The sequence below is a fragment of the Prunus dulcis genome, chromosome 3, assembly GCF_902201215.1.
Source record: "Prunus dulcis chromosome 3, ALMONDv2, whole genome shotgun sequence".
Classification (NCBI taxonomy): domain Eukaryota; kingdom Viridiplantae; phylum Streptophyta; class Magnoliopsida; order Rosales; family Rosaceae; genus Prunus; species Prunus dulcis.
Window position 1 is genome coordinate 380,071 of NC_047652.1, and position 17,878 is coordinate 397,948.

The 17,878-nt window shown below is 36.7% G+C and overlaps 3 protein-coding genes across 6 annotated transcripts; 1 reads left to right on the top strand and 2 right to left on the bottom strand.

Annotated features, from left to right (window-relative positions):
- On the bottom strand, positions 1–4,744 carry LOC117621057 (glycogen synthase kinase-3 homolog MsK-3). Of its 4 annotated transcripts, none has more exons than XR_004584887.1 (15): positions 4,360–4,744; positions 3,419–3,610; positions 3,221–3,313; positions 3,055–3,114; positions 2,640–2,912; positions 2,293–2,367; positions 2,153–2,209; positions 1,918–2,058; positions 1,782–1,832; positions 1,599–1,694; positions 1,432–1,515; positions 1,014–1,116; positions 726–910; positions 396–446; positions 1–269 (listed from the first exon to the last, which is right to left on the bottom strand). XR_004584887.1 is itself a non-coding variant. In XM_034351318.1 (13 exons), exons 2-13 carry the CDS (start codon positions 3,530–3,532, stop codon positions 825–827), a joined length of 1,233 nt encoding a protein of 410 aa, XP_034207209.1. In that variant the 5' UTR covers positions 3,533–3,610; positions 4,360–4,744; the 3' UTR covers positions 469–824. The 4 variants fall into 4 exon arrangements, 1 of the variants encoding a protein (XP_034207209.1); XR_004584886.1 differs by having other exon boundaries at positions 341–446; XR_004584885.1 differs by having other exon boundaries at positions 1–446.
- Positions 4,745–7,285: 2,541 nt separating this feature from the next.
- Positions 7,286–10,438, top strand: LOC117622128 (probable protein phosphatase 2C 49). The gene is made up of 4 exons (XM_034352681.1): positions 7,286–7,673; positions 8,617–8,814; positions 8,908–9,143; positions 9,463–10,438. Exons 1-4 carry the CDS (start codon positions 7,485–7,487, stop codon positions 10,031–10,033), a joined length of 1,194 nt encoding a protein of 397 aa, XP_034208572.1. The 5' UTR covers positions 7,286–7,484; the 3' UTR covers positions 10,034–10,438.
- A 208-nt stretch (positions 10,439–10,646) lies between these two features.
- Positions 10,647–13,970, bottom strand: LOC117622134. Its single transcript, XM_034352691.1, has 7 exons — positions 13,670–13,970; positions 12,981–13,080; positions 12,574–12,669; positions 12,399–12,451; positions 11,687–11,735; positions 11,247–11,294; positions 10,647–11,073 (listed from the first exon to the last, which is right to left on the bottom strand). Exons 1-7 carry the CDS (start codon positions 13,888–13,890, stop codon positions 10,981–10,983), a joined length of 660 nt encoding a protein of 219 aa, XP_034208582.1. The 5' UTR covers positions 13,891–13,970; the 3' UTR covers positions 10,647–10,980.
- Between the last annotated feature and the right edge of the window lie 3,908 nt (positions 13,971–17,878).

The following is a 17,878-nucleotide window of genomic DNA, read 5'->3' on the forward strand; positions in this document are numbered from 1 at the left end:
TTGCATCAATACTGCGCGTTTCATTAAAAGGAAACAAAAGCATTGCGAAGACGACGTCGTTTGCACTGCAGAAAAATGAAAACAAAAAGACTTGAGAGTCATCATCCTCGTATGCAGAACCCTAGCACCAGCAAAGGGGCATACTCCGGCCTCTCCACTGGTTGAGCGGCAAAGTGCAGAGCTTCAATAGCCTGATCAACTTTCATAAAATCGTATTTTTCTATTCAACACCCTCTCTCTCCTCACTTGTGGACTGTCCTTCCTCCAACCTTGAGGTCATTGTGACATTACAAGCATGTAAATAAAATCTATTTTTTGCTGTTATTCTGTTAAAACCCACCTCATTTCTAACAGCTAACAGCTAACGGCTAAGGCACAAGTCGCGCTACACTCACCAAAATAAACAATTGCATTGTTGAGCTGGATGTGGTGATCCCTTGTGCCACCTAAAAGATAGCAAACGAGTCATTTAGTACCACTGCATTGTCAAACATATCTAACACAAACCATTGAGGTATATGAGTAACATCTGCTTACACGACAATCTATCAATATAAAAAGAAAAAAAGAATAATAATCATAATAATCAAGGGTGTGCAAACCCATTAAGATCTGAGGACTTAGTAAGCAGAAGAACCTTCTTAATCTTCTTTCTTCTACATACAAATCTAAAGCGGATAAATATAAAAACAAATAAACAAGGGATTTGAAAAGACAAATATTACAGCTTCAATATGACGATCACATTCAAATGGGACACAAGCTACGTTTCTACAGCAGCCCACATTTTCCTGTGCAGAGCAAACATCAACTACTAAGAACAGTTACGACGACCCAAGGAAGGCACACTGTTTTCTTGCATGCTCTGGAATCAGCTTAACCAGCATCTCTGCAGGTACTCCCTTCAGTTCTAATCAATGCCAGGATCATTAAAAAAGAATTACCCGTTAGGATTAGACATCTCAATGAATAAAATCAAAGTGAGAAAGTACAGTACCAAAAACGCTTATTACCATGAGCCTTAAAGTTGAACAATGGGGGGAGGAAACGTCCATTTGGCAAGCGGGTGTTAGGGTCACGCAACTCATCAAAGAATGGATGAGCTAAGGCCTCCAACTGCATTGGAAACATAAACCCTTTACAATAACATCTTGATGGCATAATGTACCACACTAAGCTTAAGTAGACAGATTAACATTCAATCAGGAGCAGAACTCTGTAAGGCATATCCCATACATAGGATACATGATATTTAAGGACAGACTTTCCATACATAGGACAGGAAAAAGAAGTATGTAATGGACTCCACATGGGCTTGCACATCCAGCATAAAATCAATGAGCATTTCTTAGGATGAGGACAACATAACATAGATGAACGCAAAGACAGCCTGAAAGAGGTAGAGTGATAATGGATCACATCAATACTCACAGCTGTACTTCGAAGGTTTGGAGAGTACTGCAGTAGCCTCGATACAAGATCCACAGCTTCAGGGGGCATGCGCTTGTGGAATATCTGATTATCAATGATACACAAAAGAAATATTAACATGCAGTTTTCTTGGAAAGCAAATAAACCACAAGTGATATCCCCAGTACCTTGTGCCATGGGTGAGCTTTAATCTGGGGAAACTTAAATTCTGTGTAGTTAGGGTTCATGCACTTTATTTCCTCTCTTGTTGGGGTACCTAAAACCTGGATGAGAGTCAGAAAAATCATTATGAGAACAATTACCATTATCCCAACAGCTTAATGTTGAAAAAATTCAAAGCTCACAATCACCTTGATGATTTCAACAAGCTGGTCTACTCCACTTTCTCCAGGAAATAGGGGCTGCCAGAAATAGATATTACTTAATTAGCACACATATAAGAGCCTAAAGAAGAAGGAAATTAACTTACTGAAGATCAAAACCTACCTGTCCAAGCAGTAGCTCAGCTAGAACACAGCCAGCAGACCAGATGTCAATGGCTGTTGTATACTCGGTTGCACCAAATATAAGTTCAGGTGCTCGATAATACCTCGAACAGATGTAAGATATGTTGGGTTCCCCTCTTACCTGTCATATGTATAACCAATTCAGTATTGTAAAATCATTACCCAGAGTAAAAATAAGAGCATAATTAGAGAATGCCCAGATGCAGAAAACAAACCAAGACTTTCGCACTTCCAAAGTCACAGATTTTAAGCTGATGAGTATGTGGATTGACCTGTTAGAATGTAGATACCCAATCAATTAACCATGCATACACATTTGGCACCAATGTACAGAACGGAGCAAATATCAACATACCAACAAATTTTGAGGCTTAATGTCCCTGTGGCAAACTCCAATACTATTGTGAATGTAAGCAAGTGCTCTACAAATCTGCAAAGAGGTATAAGGATTTAGATGTAAGAGCTCAAAATTAAAGTAGTTACCTATTATTCTCTGATAAATTGTAAGAGTTATTTAAGTCACGTAATGAAGCTTAAATTCCTCAAGACCAAATGTATCTACTGTGTTTCATCAAAATGATAACAAAAGCAGACCTCATCTGAAGGCATTGCAAGCAATATTTTACAATTCAAACGACATGTATGGATACAAAAAATTTAGAACAAATCTGTAGTAAAGAATAAAGATGAGACAAAACATACCTGGTAAAAATAAAGTTTGACATATATAAGTGGCATCCTCTGGCTCATCTTACTGTAGTGTTTGATCACCCTATGGACAGTCTCGGGGACATACTCAAGTACAAGGTTAAGGTATAGCTCATCTTTTCCAGTTGTCGAAAAGAAACAATGTTTAAGGGACACAATGTTTGGGTGGTCTAGTAGACGCATGGTTTGCAACTCCCGGTTCTTGTACCTCTTGTCTTGAAGAACCTTTTTAATAGCAACAGTTTCACCAGTTTCTAAACATTTGGCCTGGATAACAAAATCAAAATAGCAATTCAGTGACATAAATTCGAACAAAATATTTCGATCAAAATTAGCAGACCCACAACCACAAACAGTTCATTGAGAATAAGCTCATTAAAAGCTGCAAAACAGTAATACGAAAAATTACCTGGAAAACCAATCCAAAAGATCCATGTCCAACAACACGTTCAGCCATATAGCTTATTGTCTACACTCGTTTAAAGGAAAATCATATCATCATCAATTTGAAATACAAGAAACTACAAAGCGCAGCTATACAAATGGAAGGGGGGAAAAACATTTCAAAAAGTTACCTGTTTTGGTTGGCCATTCTTTCCACCAATAGTTGTGACAATGATATGGCCCGCCTCTGTTCCATTACCATCAACAATAGTTGCTTCCATTTCCTGTAAAAGGAAAACAAAAATAAATACAGATTTCAGAATCAGTATAAGCTTGCATAAAATAACAAATATTGGAGATACAAGAATGAAAGAGGTGGCATAGTTTACCTTTTCATCCCTAATTTTCATATCATTCATCCCACTAGGCAAACTATCGACACCAACTACATTTCCACTGGGGTCTCTAATTCCAGAAGCAGGAACCACACTTACGGAAGCCATGAGCTCAAACAAAAATAACTGAGCGAATAGCCTTCTAGATTCCCCTTCTCAAATTAATAAAACATATCAATAATTTACCTGCAGAAAGCATAACGATGCATTAAGGCATTTATCCAATGGCAATATATGTGAAGAGAGTTATTTCCAAATGTTGTTAAGATCATAAAACAGATGTTCTGATTGGAGTCAATCAACGCTGAGACACAGTTCCTTGTATTAATACATTCCTTTATTGGTGAATCTATGAACTGTAACGGAATTATTAAACAAGAGGCCAAAGCCAAGCACCGAATGTGAATTTGTTTCGAAAACTTTAAAATAGTTAATAACTCAACATTAGATTGATTCAATGAAATCATACCAGAGCTAAAAATTGACAATAAAAACACAGTTAAATATGTGATGCAAGGAAGCAAATCCAAAATAAAGAAGTGAGCAAGCACAAAACAAAGGAAGGCACTTTCCCATAAATTAAACGGATGCTGCAGCACAAGGCTCTTATCTACAATTCACAAATTTTAATTTCTGTCACTTTCCTGCAATTTCTTGGCAACCAAACATATCTCAAACACAAATTACACTACAGAAAAGGGCAAAATGAAAATTTTTATTTTTATTTTTAAAAAAAACAACAGGATTTGATTTTATTGTACGTACGACAACCTATTGAGAGAAGCTAAAAATTTACATGGCAAAAAAAGAGAAGAAAAAAATGTAATTGATATGACAGACAAACAGAACGGAAAATGAAAAAAAAAAAAATATATATATATATATATATATATATATAAGCTGGTAAAGGTATGAGAAAAAAAAAGGAATTTTACCGATCTGCGTGAGTGTGCGCCATGATCAGTGGGTTAGATTGATGATGCGATGTGAAATTTTAAAAATGTCAATCAGAATCACTCCAATCTAATTAAGTTTGATTAGTACCAGGCTACAAGCTATTTACTTGGTTTTGGGTTGTGTTATTGAAACTTGAAACTACAAAGGAAGAGAGAGAGAGAGAGAGAGAGAGAGAGAGAGAGAGAGAGAGAGAGAGAGAGAGAGATTTGAGATTTGAGATTTGGATTTTGGAGAAACTACAAAGGAGGAGGGAGGGGAAGGGTTGAGGTTGGTTAATGAAATGAATGAAGATTGGATTTGGTTTGGTTTTTGTCTGTTTGGTGAAGAAGAAGGCAGTCAAAACTCAAAAACACAGAGAGAGAGAGAGAGAGAGAGAGAGAGAGAAGAGCTCAAACATTTATGTGTGTTTTTTTAATTAATAAATAATATTATTAATCAATCAATTATTTGGTAATATATCTGTTTCTCTCTCTGCCTCGTTCCTCGTTCCTCAAACCTCTCTCTTTCTTTTTCAACTTTCAACAGTCTCTCCCTCTTTTGACCGGTCAAACTTCAAACCCCTCCCAGGGTGGGGCCTGTCCCGTCCACTTTCAAAGTCTCTCGCTTTGTAACAAACAATTATTATGGCAGTTGGGAGACTTGGCTGCCCTCCCCATGACTTTCTTGTTTTCTCTCCTCATCCGACTTTTTCTTGTTTTTAGCAAAATTACTTTATTATCCTTCATCAGATTTCTTTAGGACCAACAGCACAAATTCCTTGAGAATACTTGGCCCAATTATGAGCCCAACAATTAACAATCCTTTGGGTTCAGTTCTGGGTCGAAATAAGGATCTGTACTTTTCTTTAGTCTCCCTGGCCCAGTTTGATCAAATTCGAATTGGGTCAAATATGATCCCTCAAATCAAACCTTGAATCTCAAACAGAAATATCATATTCATAGTGATATATGATATAAAGTTTGTGCAAAGTAGTAGCCAGTTTTCAGATAAGGTAGTGGTTATTAAATTTGTGTTGGATCCGCATAATGAGTGCTTTACATAAATTAATCAATTCATGGGTTTGTAATTGAGGTAACCAACAATGAATTAGTGACAGATTTTAGGTTTGGTTGATCCACAAGGCATTAATTTTCAGGTGTTGGTCTCATAAGTCATTATTAACAAATAATTAAGACTGAGGACCATCTACATAGAAATAATTAGTGACTTGACCAGTCGGACCACCAAACCCACTTTAGCATAATTAAGAATTGTATTTAATTTATAGCATAATTAATTTAAAATAAAACAAATGGTGTGTGGCAAAAGGAGGCAGGACACCTAATCACATCCAGTAATAAGAAAAAGTAAAGGAATTTGGTTAAGACATGAGATGTAGGAGAGCCACGGTTAAAACGCCACCTAATGTTCTCGAATCTCCAAAAACCCAAATAATTGGATATCCATTCGTCATCATCATTTGAGGGATGAGATAAGAAAGGTACGTTACAATAATTTCACCGTTGCTCAGATTAGAATCAACCTTAGATCCCAAATCCCGAAACAATACATTCTCATCAAGCTATCTTTCTTATCTGTCAATCATGCAGGGCCTTCAAGTTTCAACGTTAGCACGTTTTACCAATAATGAGCCAACACATAAATTTTTTACCTAACAAAAGTAGTGATATATATATATGTACGTACGTAGTATCTTAGGTTCCTGGAAACTTAATTGGCTTATGGGAATGACACGTAAATGCGTTGACATTTCTCTCTTAATTTCTGTATTCTTTATATTAAATACACCAACTCTCTACTAATTTAATTTAATTTAATTTTATGAAAAGAAGCATTGACTTATAGATTAGTTGTCATAAAACTTTAACAGTGTATGAGAGAAAACCTCCTCTATCACTTCTTAATTTTGGCAATAACAAAAAAAAAAAAGCAATCTCTCCATACATCAAATATATTATAACATCTAGGGAGAAATCCACAAATTGAACCTTTTACTATAACATGATTCTCAAATAGACTACATTATCTCAATATGTTGTCGATATTTTTAATGATCGGTTGGCTGATTGGAAAAAGAAATTGATTGAACTATAGGATTGGTAGTTTGATGCATGCGTACAACCAATTCGTTACGTTCAACTATCTGCAAATGTGATCGGTGTTGGCGTGATTAGTTTGAGTATCGGTACTAAAAGAAGTTGGTTGCGTGGAAGGTTTGCAAAGAAGAAGTTGTTGTAGGGATTATATGAGATGAGACCATTTGGACGTGTTGGTATCTGACCGTCCAAACAGCTGGGCCCCACCCATCATTCGAGGAGCGCGTTTGACAAGTTTGATATATAATGAGACATTCAACAAGCAGCTGCTCGACTTTTGTTGTATGCGGTTAACCCTCCCTAAAGAAAGACCAGGGACATTTCCGTCAATTCAAGGAAAAAAGTTCTCTAATTCATGCTGTCATGCATGATCACCCTTCAACGTCAGCACGCATTCGGCTAAAGCATTGTAATGTGTTAGCGCTGAAAATGCCAATAAAAAGTTTCTCCGCGGCAACGGCCACGTTTTCCCCAAATTACCCTCTGAAACAACCGACAATGCCACATACACCCTCCTTCCCGCTGAAAAGTCAACTCGGTAAGTGACAGTTCATTCAAGCTGTTCATGGAAGAAGGGCGTCTGAGTAATTTCCAGGTAACAGCTCTTGCAATAGTCCAAAAGTCACGCGTCAACCTAAAAACCGTCACGTGTCCGTCAACCGAAATCCTTGCTGTTCTCAACAGTAAACTGTGAAAGCTCCTGAAAACCCACACGTGTCAATGACCCAACAACCTTACCGCTAGCCACCGGTAACCCTTCTCACCCAAACAACCCGACCATATAAATACCGGTTCAAGCCAAACTCACTCAATTCTTCGCTGATTCAGCTAAAAAAGAAAGAAAACCGAATAGAAAGTGCGAGAAAAGTCTCAAGAAACCGCAAGAAAATAACAAAAATATCTGATTCTCTTCGTCGTCGTCGTTGTTGAAGTTTTCTTTGAGCTTAACAAAGTTTTGGGATCATTTTCTTAAAGGTGTTTGTTTGTGTGGTATGATTTGATAGAAAATGGTGGCAGAAGCTAAGATTGTGTGTCAGCAGAGCGTGCCCGTTTTGGAGGTTCAGTATTTTGGTAAAGGGACTAATGTTCATGAGGTTGAAGATGTAGTTGCAGTTTCACAGTCGATTTCGCCCAAGAGTTTTGACCGAAATCGTGCTTCGGAATCCGTCTCCGATGCTATAACGAGCTCTCAAGTCGTGAGTTTTCTGACCTTGATGCTCCGCTTTTTGGACCGTTTGATCTTCTAGTTGTCAATTGCGATGTGGTTTAGTTTGGTTTTAGGTGATCATGAATCTGGGTTTTTTTTGTTGTAGTTTTGGACCTCGAATTTGGTACTTGCGTTGAATTCTTATGGTTTCTGACTTTTAAAATATAGGGTTTTGTGCTTACTGGGTAGCTGAATTTTGATGGAAGTTTTGCACATAAATATAAGAAATTAGAGTGAATTACCTTGTTTTATAATTGAACTGCGAAAGTTGGTTCTTACAAGGTAAAGGTAAGTTTTTGTTCTTGTTAGATAACTAATTATTTTTTGGTTAATGTGATGATTAAATAAAGGACCCTTAAATAAAAGATGCCCGCCTGGTATGGTACTCTGTTACCATGATTCGTCAAAACATTGGTTGGGTTCGATGTGGATGAAAATCAATGTTGACTTTTTGCCCATGTATGATGCCGATTTTCAAAGCTGGCAATTTGTAGATTTCTGGTTCCTTTCAGAACCTGTGCTGTATCAAGTTATCTGTTTGTTCTTTTTGGTCTCATGAAGTAGAGAAAACTGTATTCTTCACATAGAATTGTGATGTTGTGTGAGTGTTGGGTACTTGCAAGTCTGGACGGATGGTTTATATGATGATCTTACCGCTACATAATTATAATTGTGAACAACTATCCGCATTGTTAATGAACTTAAACAAATATGAATTGCATGGTGAATTGAAAATTTGACCTGATTCACATAGGTTTGGAAAATCTTAGGAATGGATACACATCATAGATTCTCTTCGTGTCTTAAGCCTTCAATTTCTACTGTATAGTTGCTGCTCGTTAGAAACAATTCTACCAGGCAGTATGGTAGTATTTTATATGTGTCAATGGAAAATCTTGGCATTTAATTCCTTATTCTTTACTTCTTTTCAGGATGTTAAACCTGCGGATAAAATTCCTGATTTGGCTCCAGAATCGGCTGATCTTCAATTCTTCCCTAGGCTCCGTTCTGGTAGCTTTGCTGACATCGGACCCCGTAGATATATGGAAGATGAACATATACTAATAGATGATCTATCTTCACACTTGGGATCACTCTTTAATTTTCCCACGCCAAGTGCCTTGTATGGGGTAATAATATCACTTTGGACTTCTAATTGCAATAACCTTGAACTTGATGGTTTGCTAGTTTTGATGCTTACTGAGGTTGAAAATGTTATATAGGTATTTGATGGACATGGAGGACCTGAAGCGGCATCTTATGTCAGAAAAAATATGCTCAGATTTTTTTTTGAAGATGCCGATTTTCCTCAGATTTCTGAAGTTGATGAGATTTTCTCAGAGGAGCTTGAGAACTCCCTCCATAAGGCATTTCATCTGGTTGACCTTGCGCTGGCAGATGACTGCAGTGTAAGCAGTTCATCTGGGACAACAGCATTAACTGCTATGATATTTGGAAGGTATATCTATGCCTTAGAACTCTTTTTCCTCCCTTCCCATTGTGCCAAAATAACCTGTTTCCTTGGCCTACCTAGGCTTCATTTCAAATATCTAATATTGATTTCACAAACATATGGTGTTATGTTACTATATCAAGTGTGGTTCATTATCAAAACTAATATCCCATGTATGATTTGTCAACCTTTTTTTATTTATTCAAGTTATGCCGAGCACGAAATTTTTTTTGCATACCTCTTCAGTATTGGCGATTATATATTTTTGTCCATTCTACTTTTTATTCTCTTCCATGGTGATTGACCTTGTTATCCTCTTTTTCAGGCTTCTAATGGTAGCCAATGCTGGGGATTGCCGAGCTGTTCTCTGCCGGAAAGGGGAGGCAATCGATATGTCTCAAGACCACAGGCCCATTTATCCCTCAGAAAGGAAGAGGGTTGAAGAATTGGGTGGATATGTTGATGATGGGTATCTGAATGGCGTCTTATCGGTAACCCGAGCATTAGGCGACTGGGACATGAAGTTTCCTCGTGGTTCTTCATCACCACTTATTGCCGATCCAGAGTTCCGGCAAGTGGTTTTAACAGAGGATGATGAGTTTCTCATTATAGGGTGTGATGGGATTTGGGATGTGATGTCAAGTCAGCATGCAGTTAGCCTTGTTCGACGTGGGCTACGGCGGCATGATGACCCGGAGCAGTGCGCAAGGGATCTTGTTATGGAGGCTCTTCGCCTCAACACGTTTGATAATCTCACTGTGATTGTGGTATGCTTCTCCCCTCTTGATCATCGAGAACCATCACCACAGCGGGAACGAAGATTTAGGTGCTGCAGCCTCTCTGCGGAGGCCCTATGTAGTTTGAGGAGCTTGTTGGACAGCAGTGCCAGTGGTTGATTGTAGATATAATTTTTCAAATAAATGTCTCCCTCATACATTGTTTTGGCTGCTTCAGTCATGAGATAAAAAAGCAGCTATCAGTTTTGTAGGTGTTCAGTGAGCTCTGGGTTGATGTACATACATAAGAAGGGGGACGGGGATGGTGATTGTGTTGTAAAAAGATGTATGTTCATACATTCTTTTAGTTTACAGCACAGAGTGATTGGTTCATCCGATGTAGTCCATTTGTAATCCTCTCATGTGTATTTATTTTATGTATATTATTTGGATCTTCATTTCTTTTTAGCTCTTCCTCTGCTTTTGTCCTTTTAGCACTTGGCTTTCAACAATGTAACCCCTAATATACGATTAGCAATTGACAAGCCACTAAGTGATTTTCTATAGTTCAATGAATTGTTTCTTTCTTTCTTTTTCCCCCGTGTCTTTTGGTGCTTGATTTTAAAAAGATGGGACAAATCTAACAGGGAATTTTTAGCCAACAGGAAAATCCTCACAGGGCTTTTATGTCTTTTACCTGACTTCCATTAGTCTAACTTCCAGAAAGAGAGAGAGAGAGAGATAGAGAACCATCCATTTTCTTCCGTATCAAGGCTGATTGATACAAAACATGGAAGCATAAACAAGTCAAGTAACCCATTCATAAACAATTCAAGTAACAAAGATTATGTAGACTCCAAGCCTAAAGGTATCATAATTTCTTTAATTCTTTTTCTTTTAGGGGAGTAACATATAACAGAGAAAGCCGTTCGTTTAGGAGATGGCCATTGACCCAAATGATCTCACAAAGATCTTCATTGTGCTCCTTTTGTTCTTCAGCAAGAAAATCATTGGTATTACAACTGATAACAAATTAAATGATAGCACATTGGTATTATATTTCATTGGAAACATTTGCCACGTTAAACGAATTCGTGACATTCAGAATCGGTTAACCTTTTGAACTGTTATACCGTTGAGTCTGATTTGTAGCTTTTTGAAAATGTTGCAAACCTTTCCAAGCCACGTCCAAGTAAACTTTCAAGAAAAGGTTGCAGTGCCTGGAGGACGTCATATCAGAAATCAGAATGATGGATTATTTCATCCCACGTCAAGTAAACAACATTTTGTTATGTTCTTTATGCAATGCTATCAAACAAAATCTTTATATTTGAACTGATTTTCAACCTGTGTAGAGAATGCATAATATCTAAACCATAGTTAGAACACTTACTGATGCCACTGGAGCCAGGATTGGAGGAACTTCATAAGACACGGTTAGCTGAGATTGAAAAATGACAGGAGCACTATGAGATATACAACATGGAAAATCAGAAAGAAAGTTGCTCTTTTCCTAGTTTCCGTTACTCAGAGAAACCTAGAACAGGAAACCATGTCAATGCATATTATTTTGTGTTAAACAAATCCAATGAATGTCTGTCCAGGCCATTCAATTGATCGCCAGGGATGGAGCAAAAATTATAAATAATCTAATTGCAAATTATTGATCTCCCCAGGGAGGCATCAATTGAATGGCATTCTGATGCCTATAAGAGGCATTGAACACCGTCAAACTGTCGCTGATCAGAGACAAGCGTGTAAAGAAGATTCATAACACCACAAAAAACTACAACTGCAGAAATTCAAAGTCAATATTTGAAAGAGCAGCCTCACTTCTACTAGGCATGATGAAGGACCTTTTGGATAAAACCGGACAGCACCTCTGCCATGGAAGTAAAACAGTTTATCAAGATTCTCATATCAACATAGAAAGCAAAAGAAATAGCGTCTACTTCATTTGCATACAATATACAAACACAACATTTAACATTCCTCCCTCATTATTATATTTTCCTATGTTGCAACCTTAATAACATGAGCATCAATGTCTGTGCTGCACCAGACAGTGACTTCCAGATAATTTTTAGAAACAAGAAATCAAACAATTTACACTCTTTTATCGAGTATTCACTCCTTCTTATGGAATACAAAATTTCCACTTAAGATGAACCTAAGATGTCGTCTTTGAGCTTTTGCTGGAGATAGAACCAGGTAGCTTCTAGTTTACTTAGCTACACCAACCAAGAAACTACTTTCAACACTGAAATTTCATATGTATTTTTTTTCAATAGTCTGATTTTTTCCTCAGTAGATTTTAACCAAATAACTAAAAGTGATTTGGTAATTTGTTATATAAGCTCTAGGATGACACAATATACAAGCATCAACACTACATAAACCCCAATCAATTATGAAAAAAGTGCTTATAATGCATTCTTTCCAAATGTTTCATCTAAAGCCCTAAAAGACACATTTATAATATTGAGCAAAAAGTCTACTAAAGTACACAGTTTCAACTTTCTTCTAATATTTCTCTTCTTCTCACCTGTTAGGAAGACCTTCCAGAGATCTCCAGTGGATTTTCTGATTCGGTATAGGCTGCACGAAGGTATTTACACGACAGTGAGAAAGGGAATATTGTAAGGACACATCATTTCTCTTACAGTTGATGGAGGAATTGTGGAAGGAAAAACAAATTTTAACTAAAACATAATTCTTACCTGCATATTTCGAGCAAGCCATGAGAACTCAATATCACGGCCAAAAGCTTTATACTTAAGCGACCATCGTGATAGGTCAGGCTTGTCTTCCAATATCTGTTTTTATAAAATAGTATATCAAATATCAATCTTTTAAAAATGAGAAACTGAACCTATGATCAGCCAAGTTGAAAAATATTAGCTACAGCATTTTACTCTTAAGGAATCAAACTATAGGACAATCAATTATTCCCTCACAATCAGCAGACTTATCAACATCTCACATATAGGCTGTAAAAAACATTATTGGGTTGCAACACGTATTGATACAAGTGGATATACGTTACATAGCACCAGAAAGAAAAAGCAAATTTGCTTCAAATATAATTAGATATCATCTAAATAGCATCGGGAGAGTTGTTTAGCACCTTCACAGTTGAAATAAAGGGCATCCAACGGGGAATTGCCTCACGATCAGAGTAGCAATCATAAGCAACTGAAATTGGCACATCAATTTCCATCTTTACTCTGCATTTGATCACATTATTAGTAAGGCTTTCATTTACTGCCCGAATTTAGAGCAGAAAGGTGCTAGACCTCACTCCAAGCACTCGTTTGATACTACTTATGGTTTTTCATTGGGTTCTGAGAAAGGATTAAGCATCATAAGAAGCATCAACTTAATAAACAGGCAGGGCATTTTCCAGGTAAAGTATATGTTGAATAAGAACCACTTACTAGTGGAAACCACCCATATCTTGTGCATTTGATTACACAAATCTAATAAGACAGAAATAAGAATAATACTTATTTGCACTATGGTGAAGAAGTTGGTCTACAACAGTCCTAATAATTAAAATTAAAATACAAATTAGAGTATAATGGAAACCCTCCAATCAAAGGGGAAAGCTACATACTAATTGATATTCAATTCTGAAAAGTATGGATTATCAGTAACTATTTTCTAATGTGGATTCAGTCTAAGCAATCATTGAAGCTCCATTATACTACCAATTAACTATTTCTTGATAGCCTGATTGTATGACTGATGAACAAGAAAAACAAAGACAGACAAAAAAACTAGAGTATTATAAAAGCAAAGCAGAGGTGGCATTACGTGCAGTCCTGCCATTGCATAACAGGGGAGAGGGTTCTGAATCCAGTGAGGCTCGAGCTTCGCTTGAAAGACCCACATGGGATTTTGAAGGAGATGTCACTGAGAGAAGGTGGTGGTGGTCTTAGAGAAGAGCTTCTCCAAATGGGTATGTGGCTGAGACTGCTGGAACAGTTTGGGCTTGAAATGCAGGCTGCTGGAGCCGTTGCACAAGCAAAAGACATGGTCAAACAAAAAAAAGCAAAAAAAAAGAGCACGAATTATAAAGCAGAAGAAAAGCAGCGAGAGATACAAAACTGAAAAGCAAGTAAAATGTCATACTCAGGAGTCTCAAGACCACAAAATCACGATCACAGATTCACAGGGGCACGAGTCCCGCTCTGGTCTGTTGCCACCAGACTCCATTTGGATATGGGCCTCATTCATGTCTTATTCTACTGACACAACAAGCCCGGATCCAAATAGTCTGTCCTTGCATTTAACCCAACACATAAAAAGCCCTGAATTATTGGCAAATCTTGCGGCATTTTGTAATTTTGAGTTACTGGTACTGGCAATAAAATGTCAATAGATGTAAGGAAAGAGGCTCACTGTTCTAGTAAAATTCTCGTATGTTTGGGTATTCGTTTGGTTTGTGAAATTATGAGTTTAGAATTCAGGATTTGTTTTAATTTTTTATTTATTTATAAGGATACATTTCTGTAAGTGTGGTGCGGTACCCAAATCTATCAACCCTCTATGCCGAGTGATAGACACTAATCAAAGGCAACAAAAATATGTTGAAGGCTTTTGAATACGAAAAATATTAGTCAAATTCATCCCCGTGGCGATTGACCCTAAAATTTGATCAAAACGTGTAGACCACGGTGTACTTATGGTGCCACTGAATCTAGACTACTGTCAGCTGCACAATTTTCTCAAATCAAATCTTTATATTGGTTGGTAATTTGGTATGATCTGATAGTTGACATACACTGTTCCCATCCCCACAATTCTCTTGTTTTTTAAAAACAGTTATTCAGTCATGTGACGATTGGGTGATTATAAGCCATTAATGTATCTGAATTATGTTATAAATCAACATCAATCAGTCACATACACGTGTATGATTGAGTTTAACTCTACTGGTCTTTGAAAATTTGAGCAGCCCCTCAAATCATATCCATGAATCATGATAATGACGGTCATTGCCGCTGCTAGCGTCTTCCTCATGAGAACCAAAAATAGGGTTGACTGCGATTAGGGAATAGAGCGCATTGTTGGATAGGGTAGGGAAGCCACATGTAAGAGAATAATACATCTATCCGTATTCTATATAGATTGAAAGTTGTATCTTTGAATTGAGGGCACGTATACAGTGTGGTTCTCCTTATTTAGACAAAACATTTTCATTATTGTATACTGTTTGGATTTCTATTCTAAGGTAGATCATCAACTATAATGATACATCAATGTCAAATTAGTGAGAAGTGTGAGATAAGAACACTCCACTAGTGGCAAGTGCCCCATTTATATATTAGTGAGAAGTGTGAGATAAGAATATTTCACGAGCTAATCCTCATATTATTTCTTATTGATCTAAGTTCTTTGAATATTTTATCACATAAGATTATATTCCTTTTTTCCACTGCGTTGGTATTGTTTGTTACTACCCTTTTGGTTGAAAACAGGAAAAATATATGATTTTAAGTCATTACTTTTCATATTAATAGTTTTTTTTACCATAATAATTTGATCAGATAATTTTGTTTGTTTTTTTAGTTTGTCCATTCAATTTGAAATCAACATGACGGGAGAATCATTTCTTATTTGTTTTATATTATCCTTGCAAAATTCCTCCTCTATTTATCTCGAGTAAAAAATACTCGACAATACTATTTGTACCATCTTTACTGACTATCTTAATGACGGTGTATGTATGACCCACTTATATTAGAGAGGTGGTCAATAAAGGAAGTAAAAATATCAATATATGGCTTCTTTGTAGAATCTATTGTGAGGCTATCCAAAATATTCGTAGAATGTTTGTATAATCACCATAGCTACGACCTCATCGTTGTTGAAGAGACGTTCAAACAACAATATACATTTAAAAATCATCGTATGGATAACATCCCAACAATATTTAATCACATGCCAAAAGTCTACATAACTATATTATTAGACGACGATTTTAGAATGTGTATCGTTGTTTGAAATCAACGATGGTGCAAGCAAATTCTCTTAATTGGAGTGTGAAAATACGTCGGTCATCTTTTCTATTCTTTTAGTAGTGTCGGCAAAATGTTGGGCTGGTTCACTTATATAGGTAAAATAGCATGCACTTGAGTCCATGCAGTCTGTCATCAACACAAGAAGAAACCAAATAGCATGGCTGTCTATTTCAAGTTTTGTAGTAATGTGTCGGCAAAATGTTGGGCTAGTTCACTTATATAAGCAAGAGCATGCACTTGAGTCCATATGGTCTCTTGTCAACAATAAACGAAGAAGCCAATCACATCTTCAAAACTGTTTAAATGATCTTCAACAATCCTTGAATAATATTCATCAGTTTCAACAAGTTTTTTTTGTGGAAAATTTCAAAACTATTTTTATATGGCCAAATTGACAAAAATACAATCATAACGTGCAAAACTGAAAGTGTATAATCATCACGGTGCCACTCAAGTAATATATCACATGATCTTTTCGCTTTTTCTTCTGAGACACACCCAATCAATAATGTTCAAGAAGAGAGAGACATGGCTGTTTTCTTCCTCTCCGTTCTCCAGGCAGGGTTAGAAACTATGATCTCTTCTGTTTTCTACTTTCTCTAGAAGAACGTATGCAGCTGCGTTTTTTACTGAGATATGGTCAACTACGCTAATGCTTCAAGTGATTTGAAGCATCTAATCCCCTTCGGAGAATGTTTTCTTAATTGTTGCCGTTCGTACAAGAATTAACACAATAAAGATTGAGATTATTTAACCAAAGGAGGATAGCTTTGTAGGAGGAATCTTAGACTCTTCTCATGGAAAAGCCATGAACCTTTCAGAAATATTTGCTCTTAGTGTTTTTTTGACCAAAAGTAAGTATTAGATTACTTCTAACAAAAAAGAAATGTTGCTTTTGTGGATTTATTCCCCATGCTTTCCTCTGTTAAAATTCCACTTAATCCATTACAACTTACAAGCATTTATCTAATAAAACTTTTGACTGCGCTTTTTTTTGTTGTTGTCTTTTTTGGTCGGGGTTTTCTGTTATGTGGAATAATTTCACTATCTTTTTGTTTTTCTTTTCCTTAACAGGAACTCTAACATTTGATTTATGTGCCATATGTTGACGTAAGTCTCTTAATTAATCAATGAGATTTATTTCTTTGATTAATTAAGGGATTTATTTTCCTATTTTTATATAATTGATAAATCATTGTATAATTAGGAGATACTTTCCTAATTCTTTACTATATCAATTCCTTGTAAAGCACCATATAAACTCTTATATATACCTCCTTATGGAGAAGAATAAAGTTAACATAATACATTCAAACCATATTCATATTTTAGCATAGTATCAGAGCAATCAATCCTCGGTTGTCTCTAAATTCTCATATCAAACTTTCTTCAAACACAAACCCTAAATCCTTATATCAACTTTCTTCAAACACAAACCCTAAATCATATTCCTCATATTTATCTTTCCCAAATTCATATCTCTATGCACATCCCTCATATCTTCAAATTCCTAAACACATTTTTTTCTTTTACCCTCAAATTCTTCTCGCGCCATGGATATCGTCCCATCTTCCAAAGCAAATGACACCACTCCACCATCCTCTCAAATTGTTACTATTCATAGTGACAACACTCCGTTTCCTACCGGTATCATCTTGACAGAGACCAATTATTGCTTTATGGCCTCAAGTCATGGAGATTCATATTGCTGCCTGCGAAAAATTAGGGTACCTAACCGGCCACGCTTCGCAACCTTCTAAGCTCTCCTTCACCTACAACAAATAGTGTATGGAGAACTTTCGGGTCAAGGGGTAGCTCATTGACTCTATGTCTCCGGACTTGATGGGTCGTTTCATCCGTTTAAGTGCCGCCAAAAAAATCTGGGATGCTGTCAAGAAAACCTACTTTGATGGTGGGGATGAAACTTTTCTTTTTGATCTCAACAAACAGGCGTTCACCATTAAACAAAATGGTGTACCTGTCTACAAATACTACAGCC

Bases quoted from the DNA above. Each gene is read 5' to 3' on its own strand.
- LOC117622134 (XM_034352691.1), bottom strand. From the start codon at position 13,890: ATGTCTTTTGCTTGTGCAACGGCTCCAGCAGCCTGCATTTCAAGCCCA. The intron at 12,452-12,573 runs GTAAGAATTATG...ACCTTCGTGCAG, and splicing joins GGCTTGCTCGAAATATGCAG to CCTATACCGAATCAGAAAAT. The intron at 11,074-11,246 runs GTAAGTGTTCTA...GACGTCCTCCAG, and splicing joins TCCTGGCTCCAGTGGCATCA to GCACTGCAACCTTTTCTTGA.
- LOC117621057 (XM_034351318.1), bottom strand. From the start codon at position 3,532: ATGGCTTCCGTAAGTGTGGTTCCTGCTTCTGGAATTAGAGACCCCAGT. The intron at 2,368-2,639 runs GTATGTTTTGTC...ACCTCTTTGCAG, and splicing joins TCAAACTTTATTTTTACCAG to ATTTGTAGAGCACTTGCTTA. The intron at 1,833-1,917 runs GTAGGTTTTGAT...TATTTCTGGCAG, and splicing joins CTGAGCTACTGCTTGGACAG to CCCCTATTTCCTGGAGAAAG.
- LOC117622128 (XM_034352681.1), top strand. From the start codon at position 7,485: ATGGTGGCAGAAGCTAAGATTGTGTGTCAGCAGAGCGTGCCCGTTTTG. The intron at 7,674-8,616 runs GTGAGTTTTCTG...ACTTCTTTTCAG, and splicing joins CTATAACGAGCTCTCAAGTC to GATGTTAAACCTGCGGATAA. The intron at 9,144-9,462 runs GTATATCTATGC...CCTCTTTTTCAG, and splicing joins ACTGCTATGATATTTGGAAG to GCTTCTAATGGTAGCCAATG.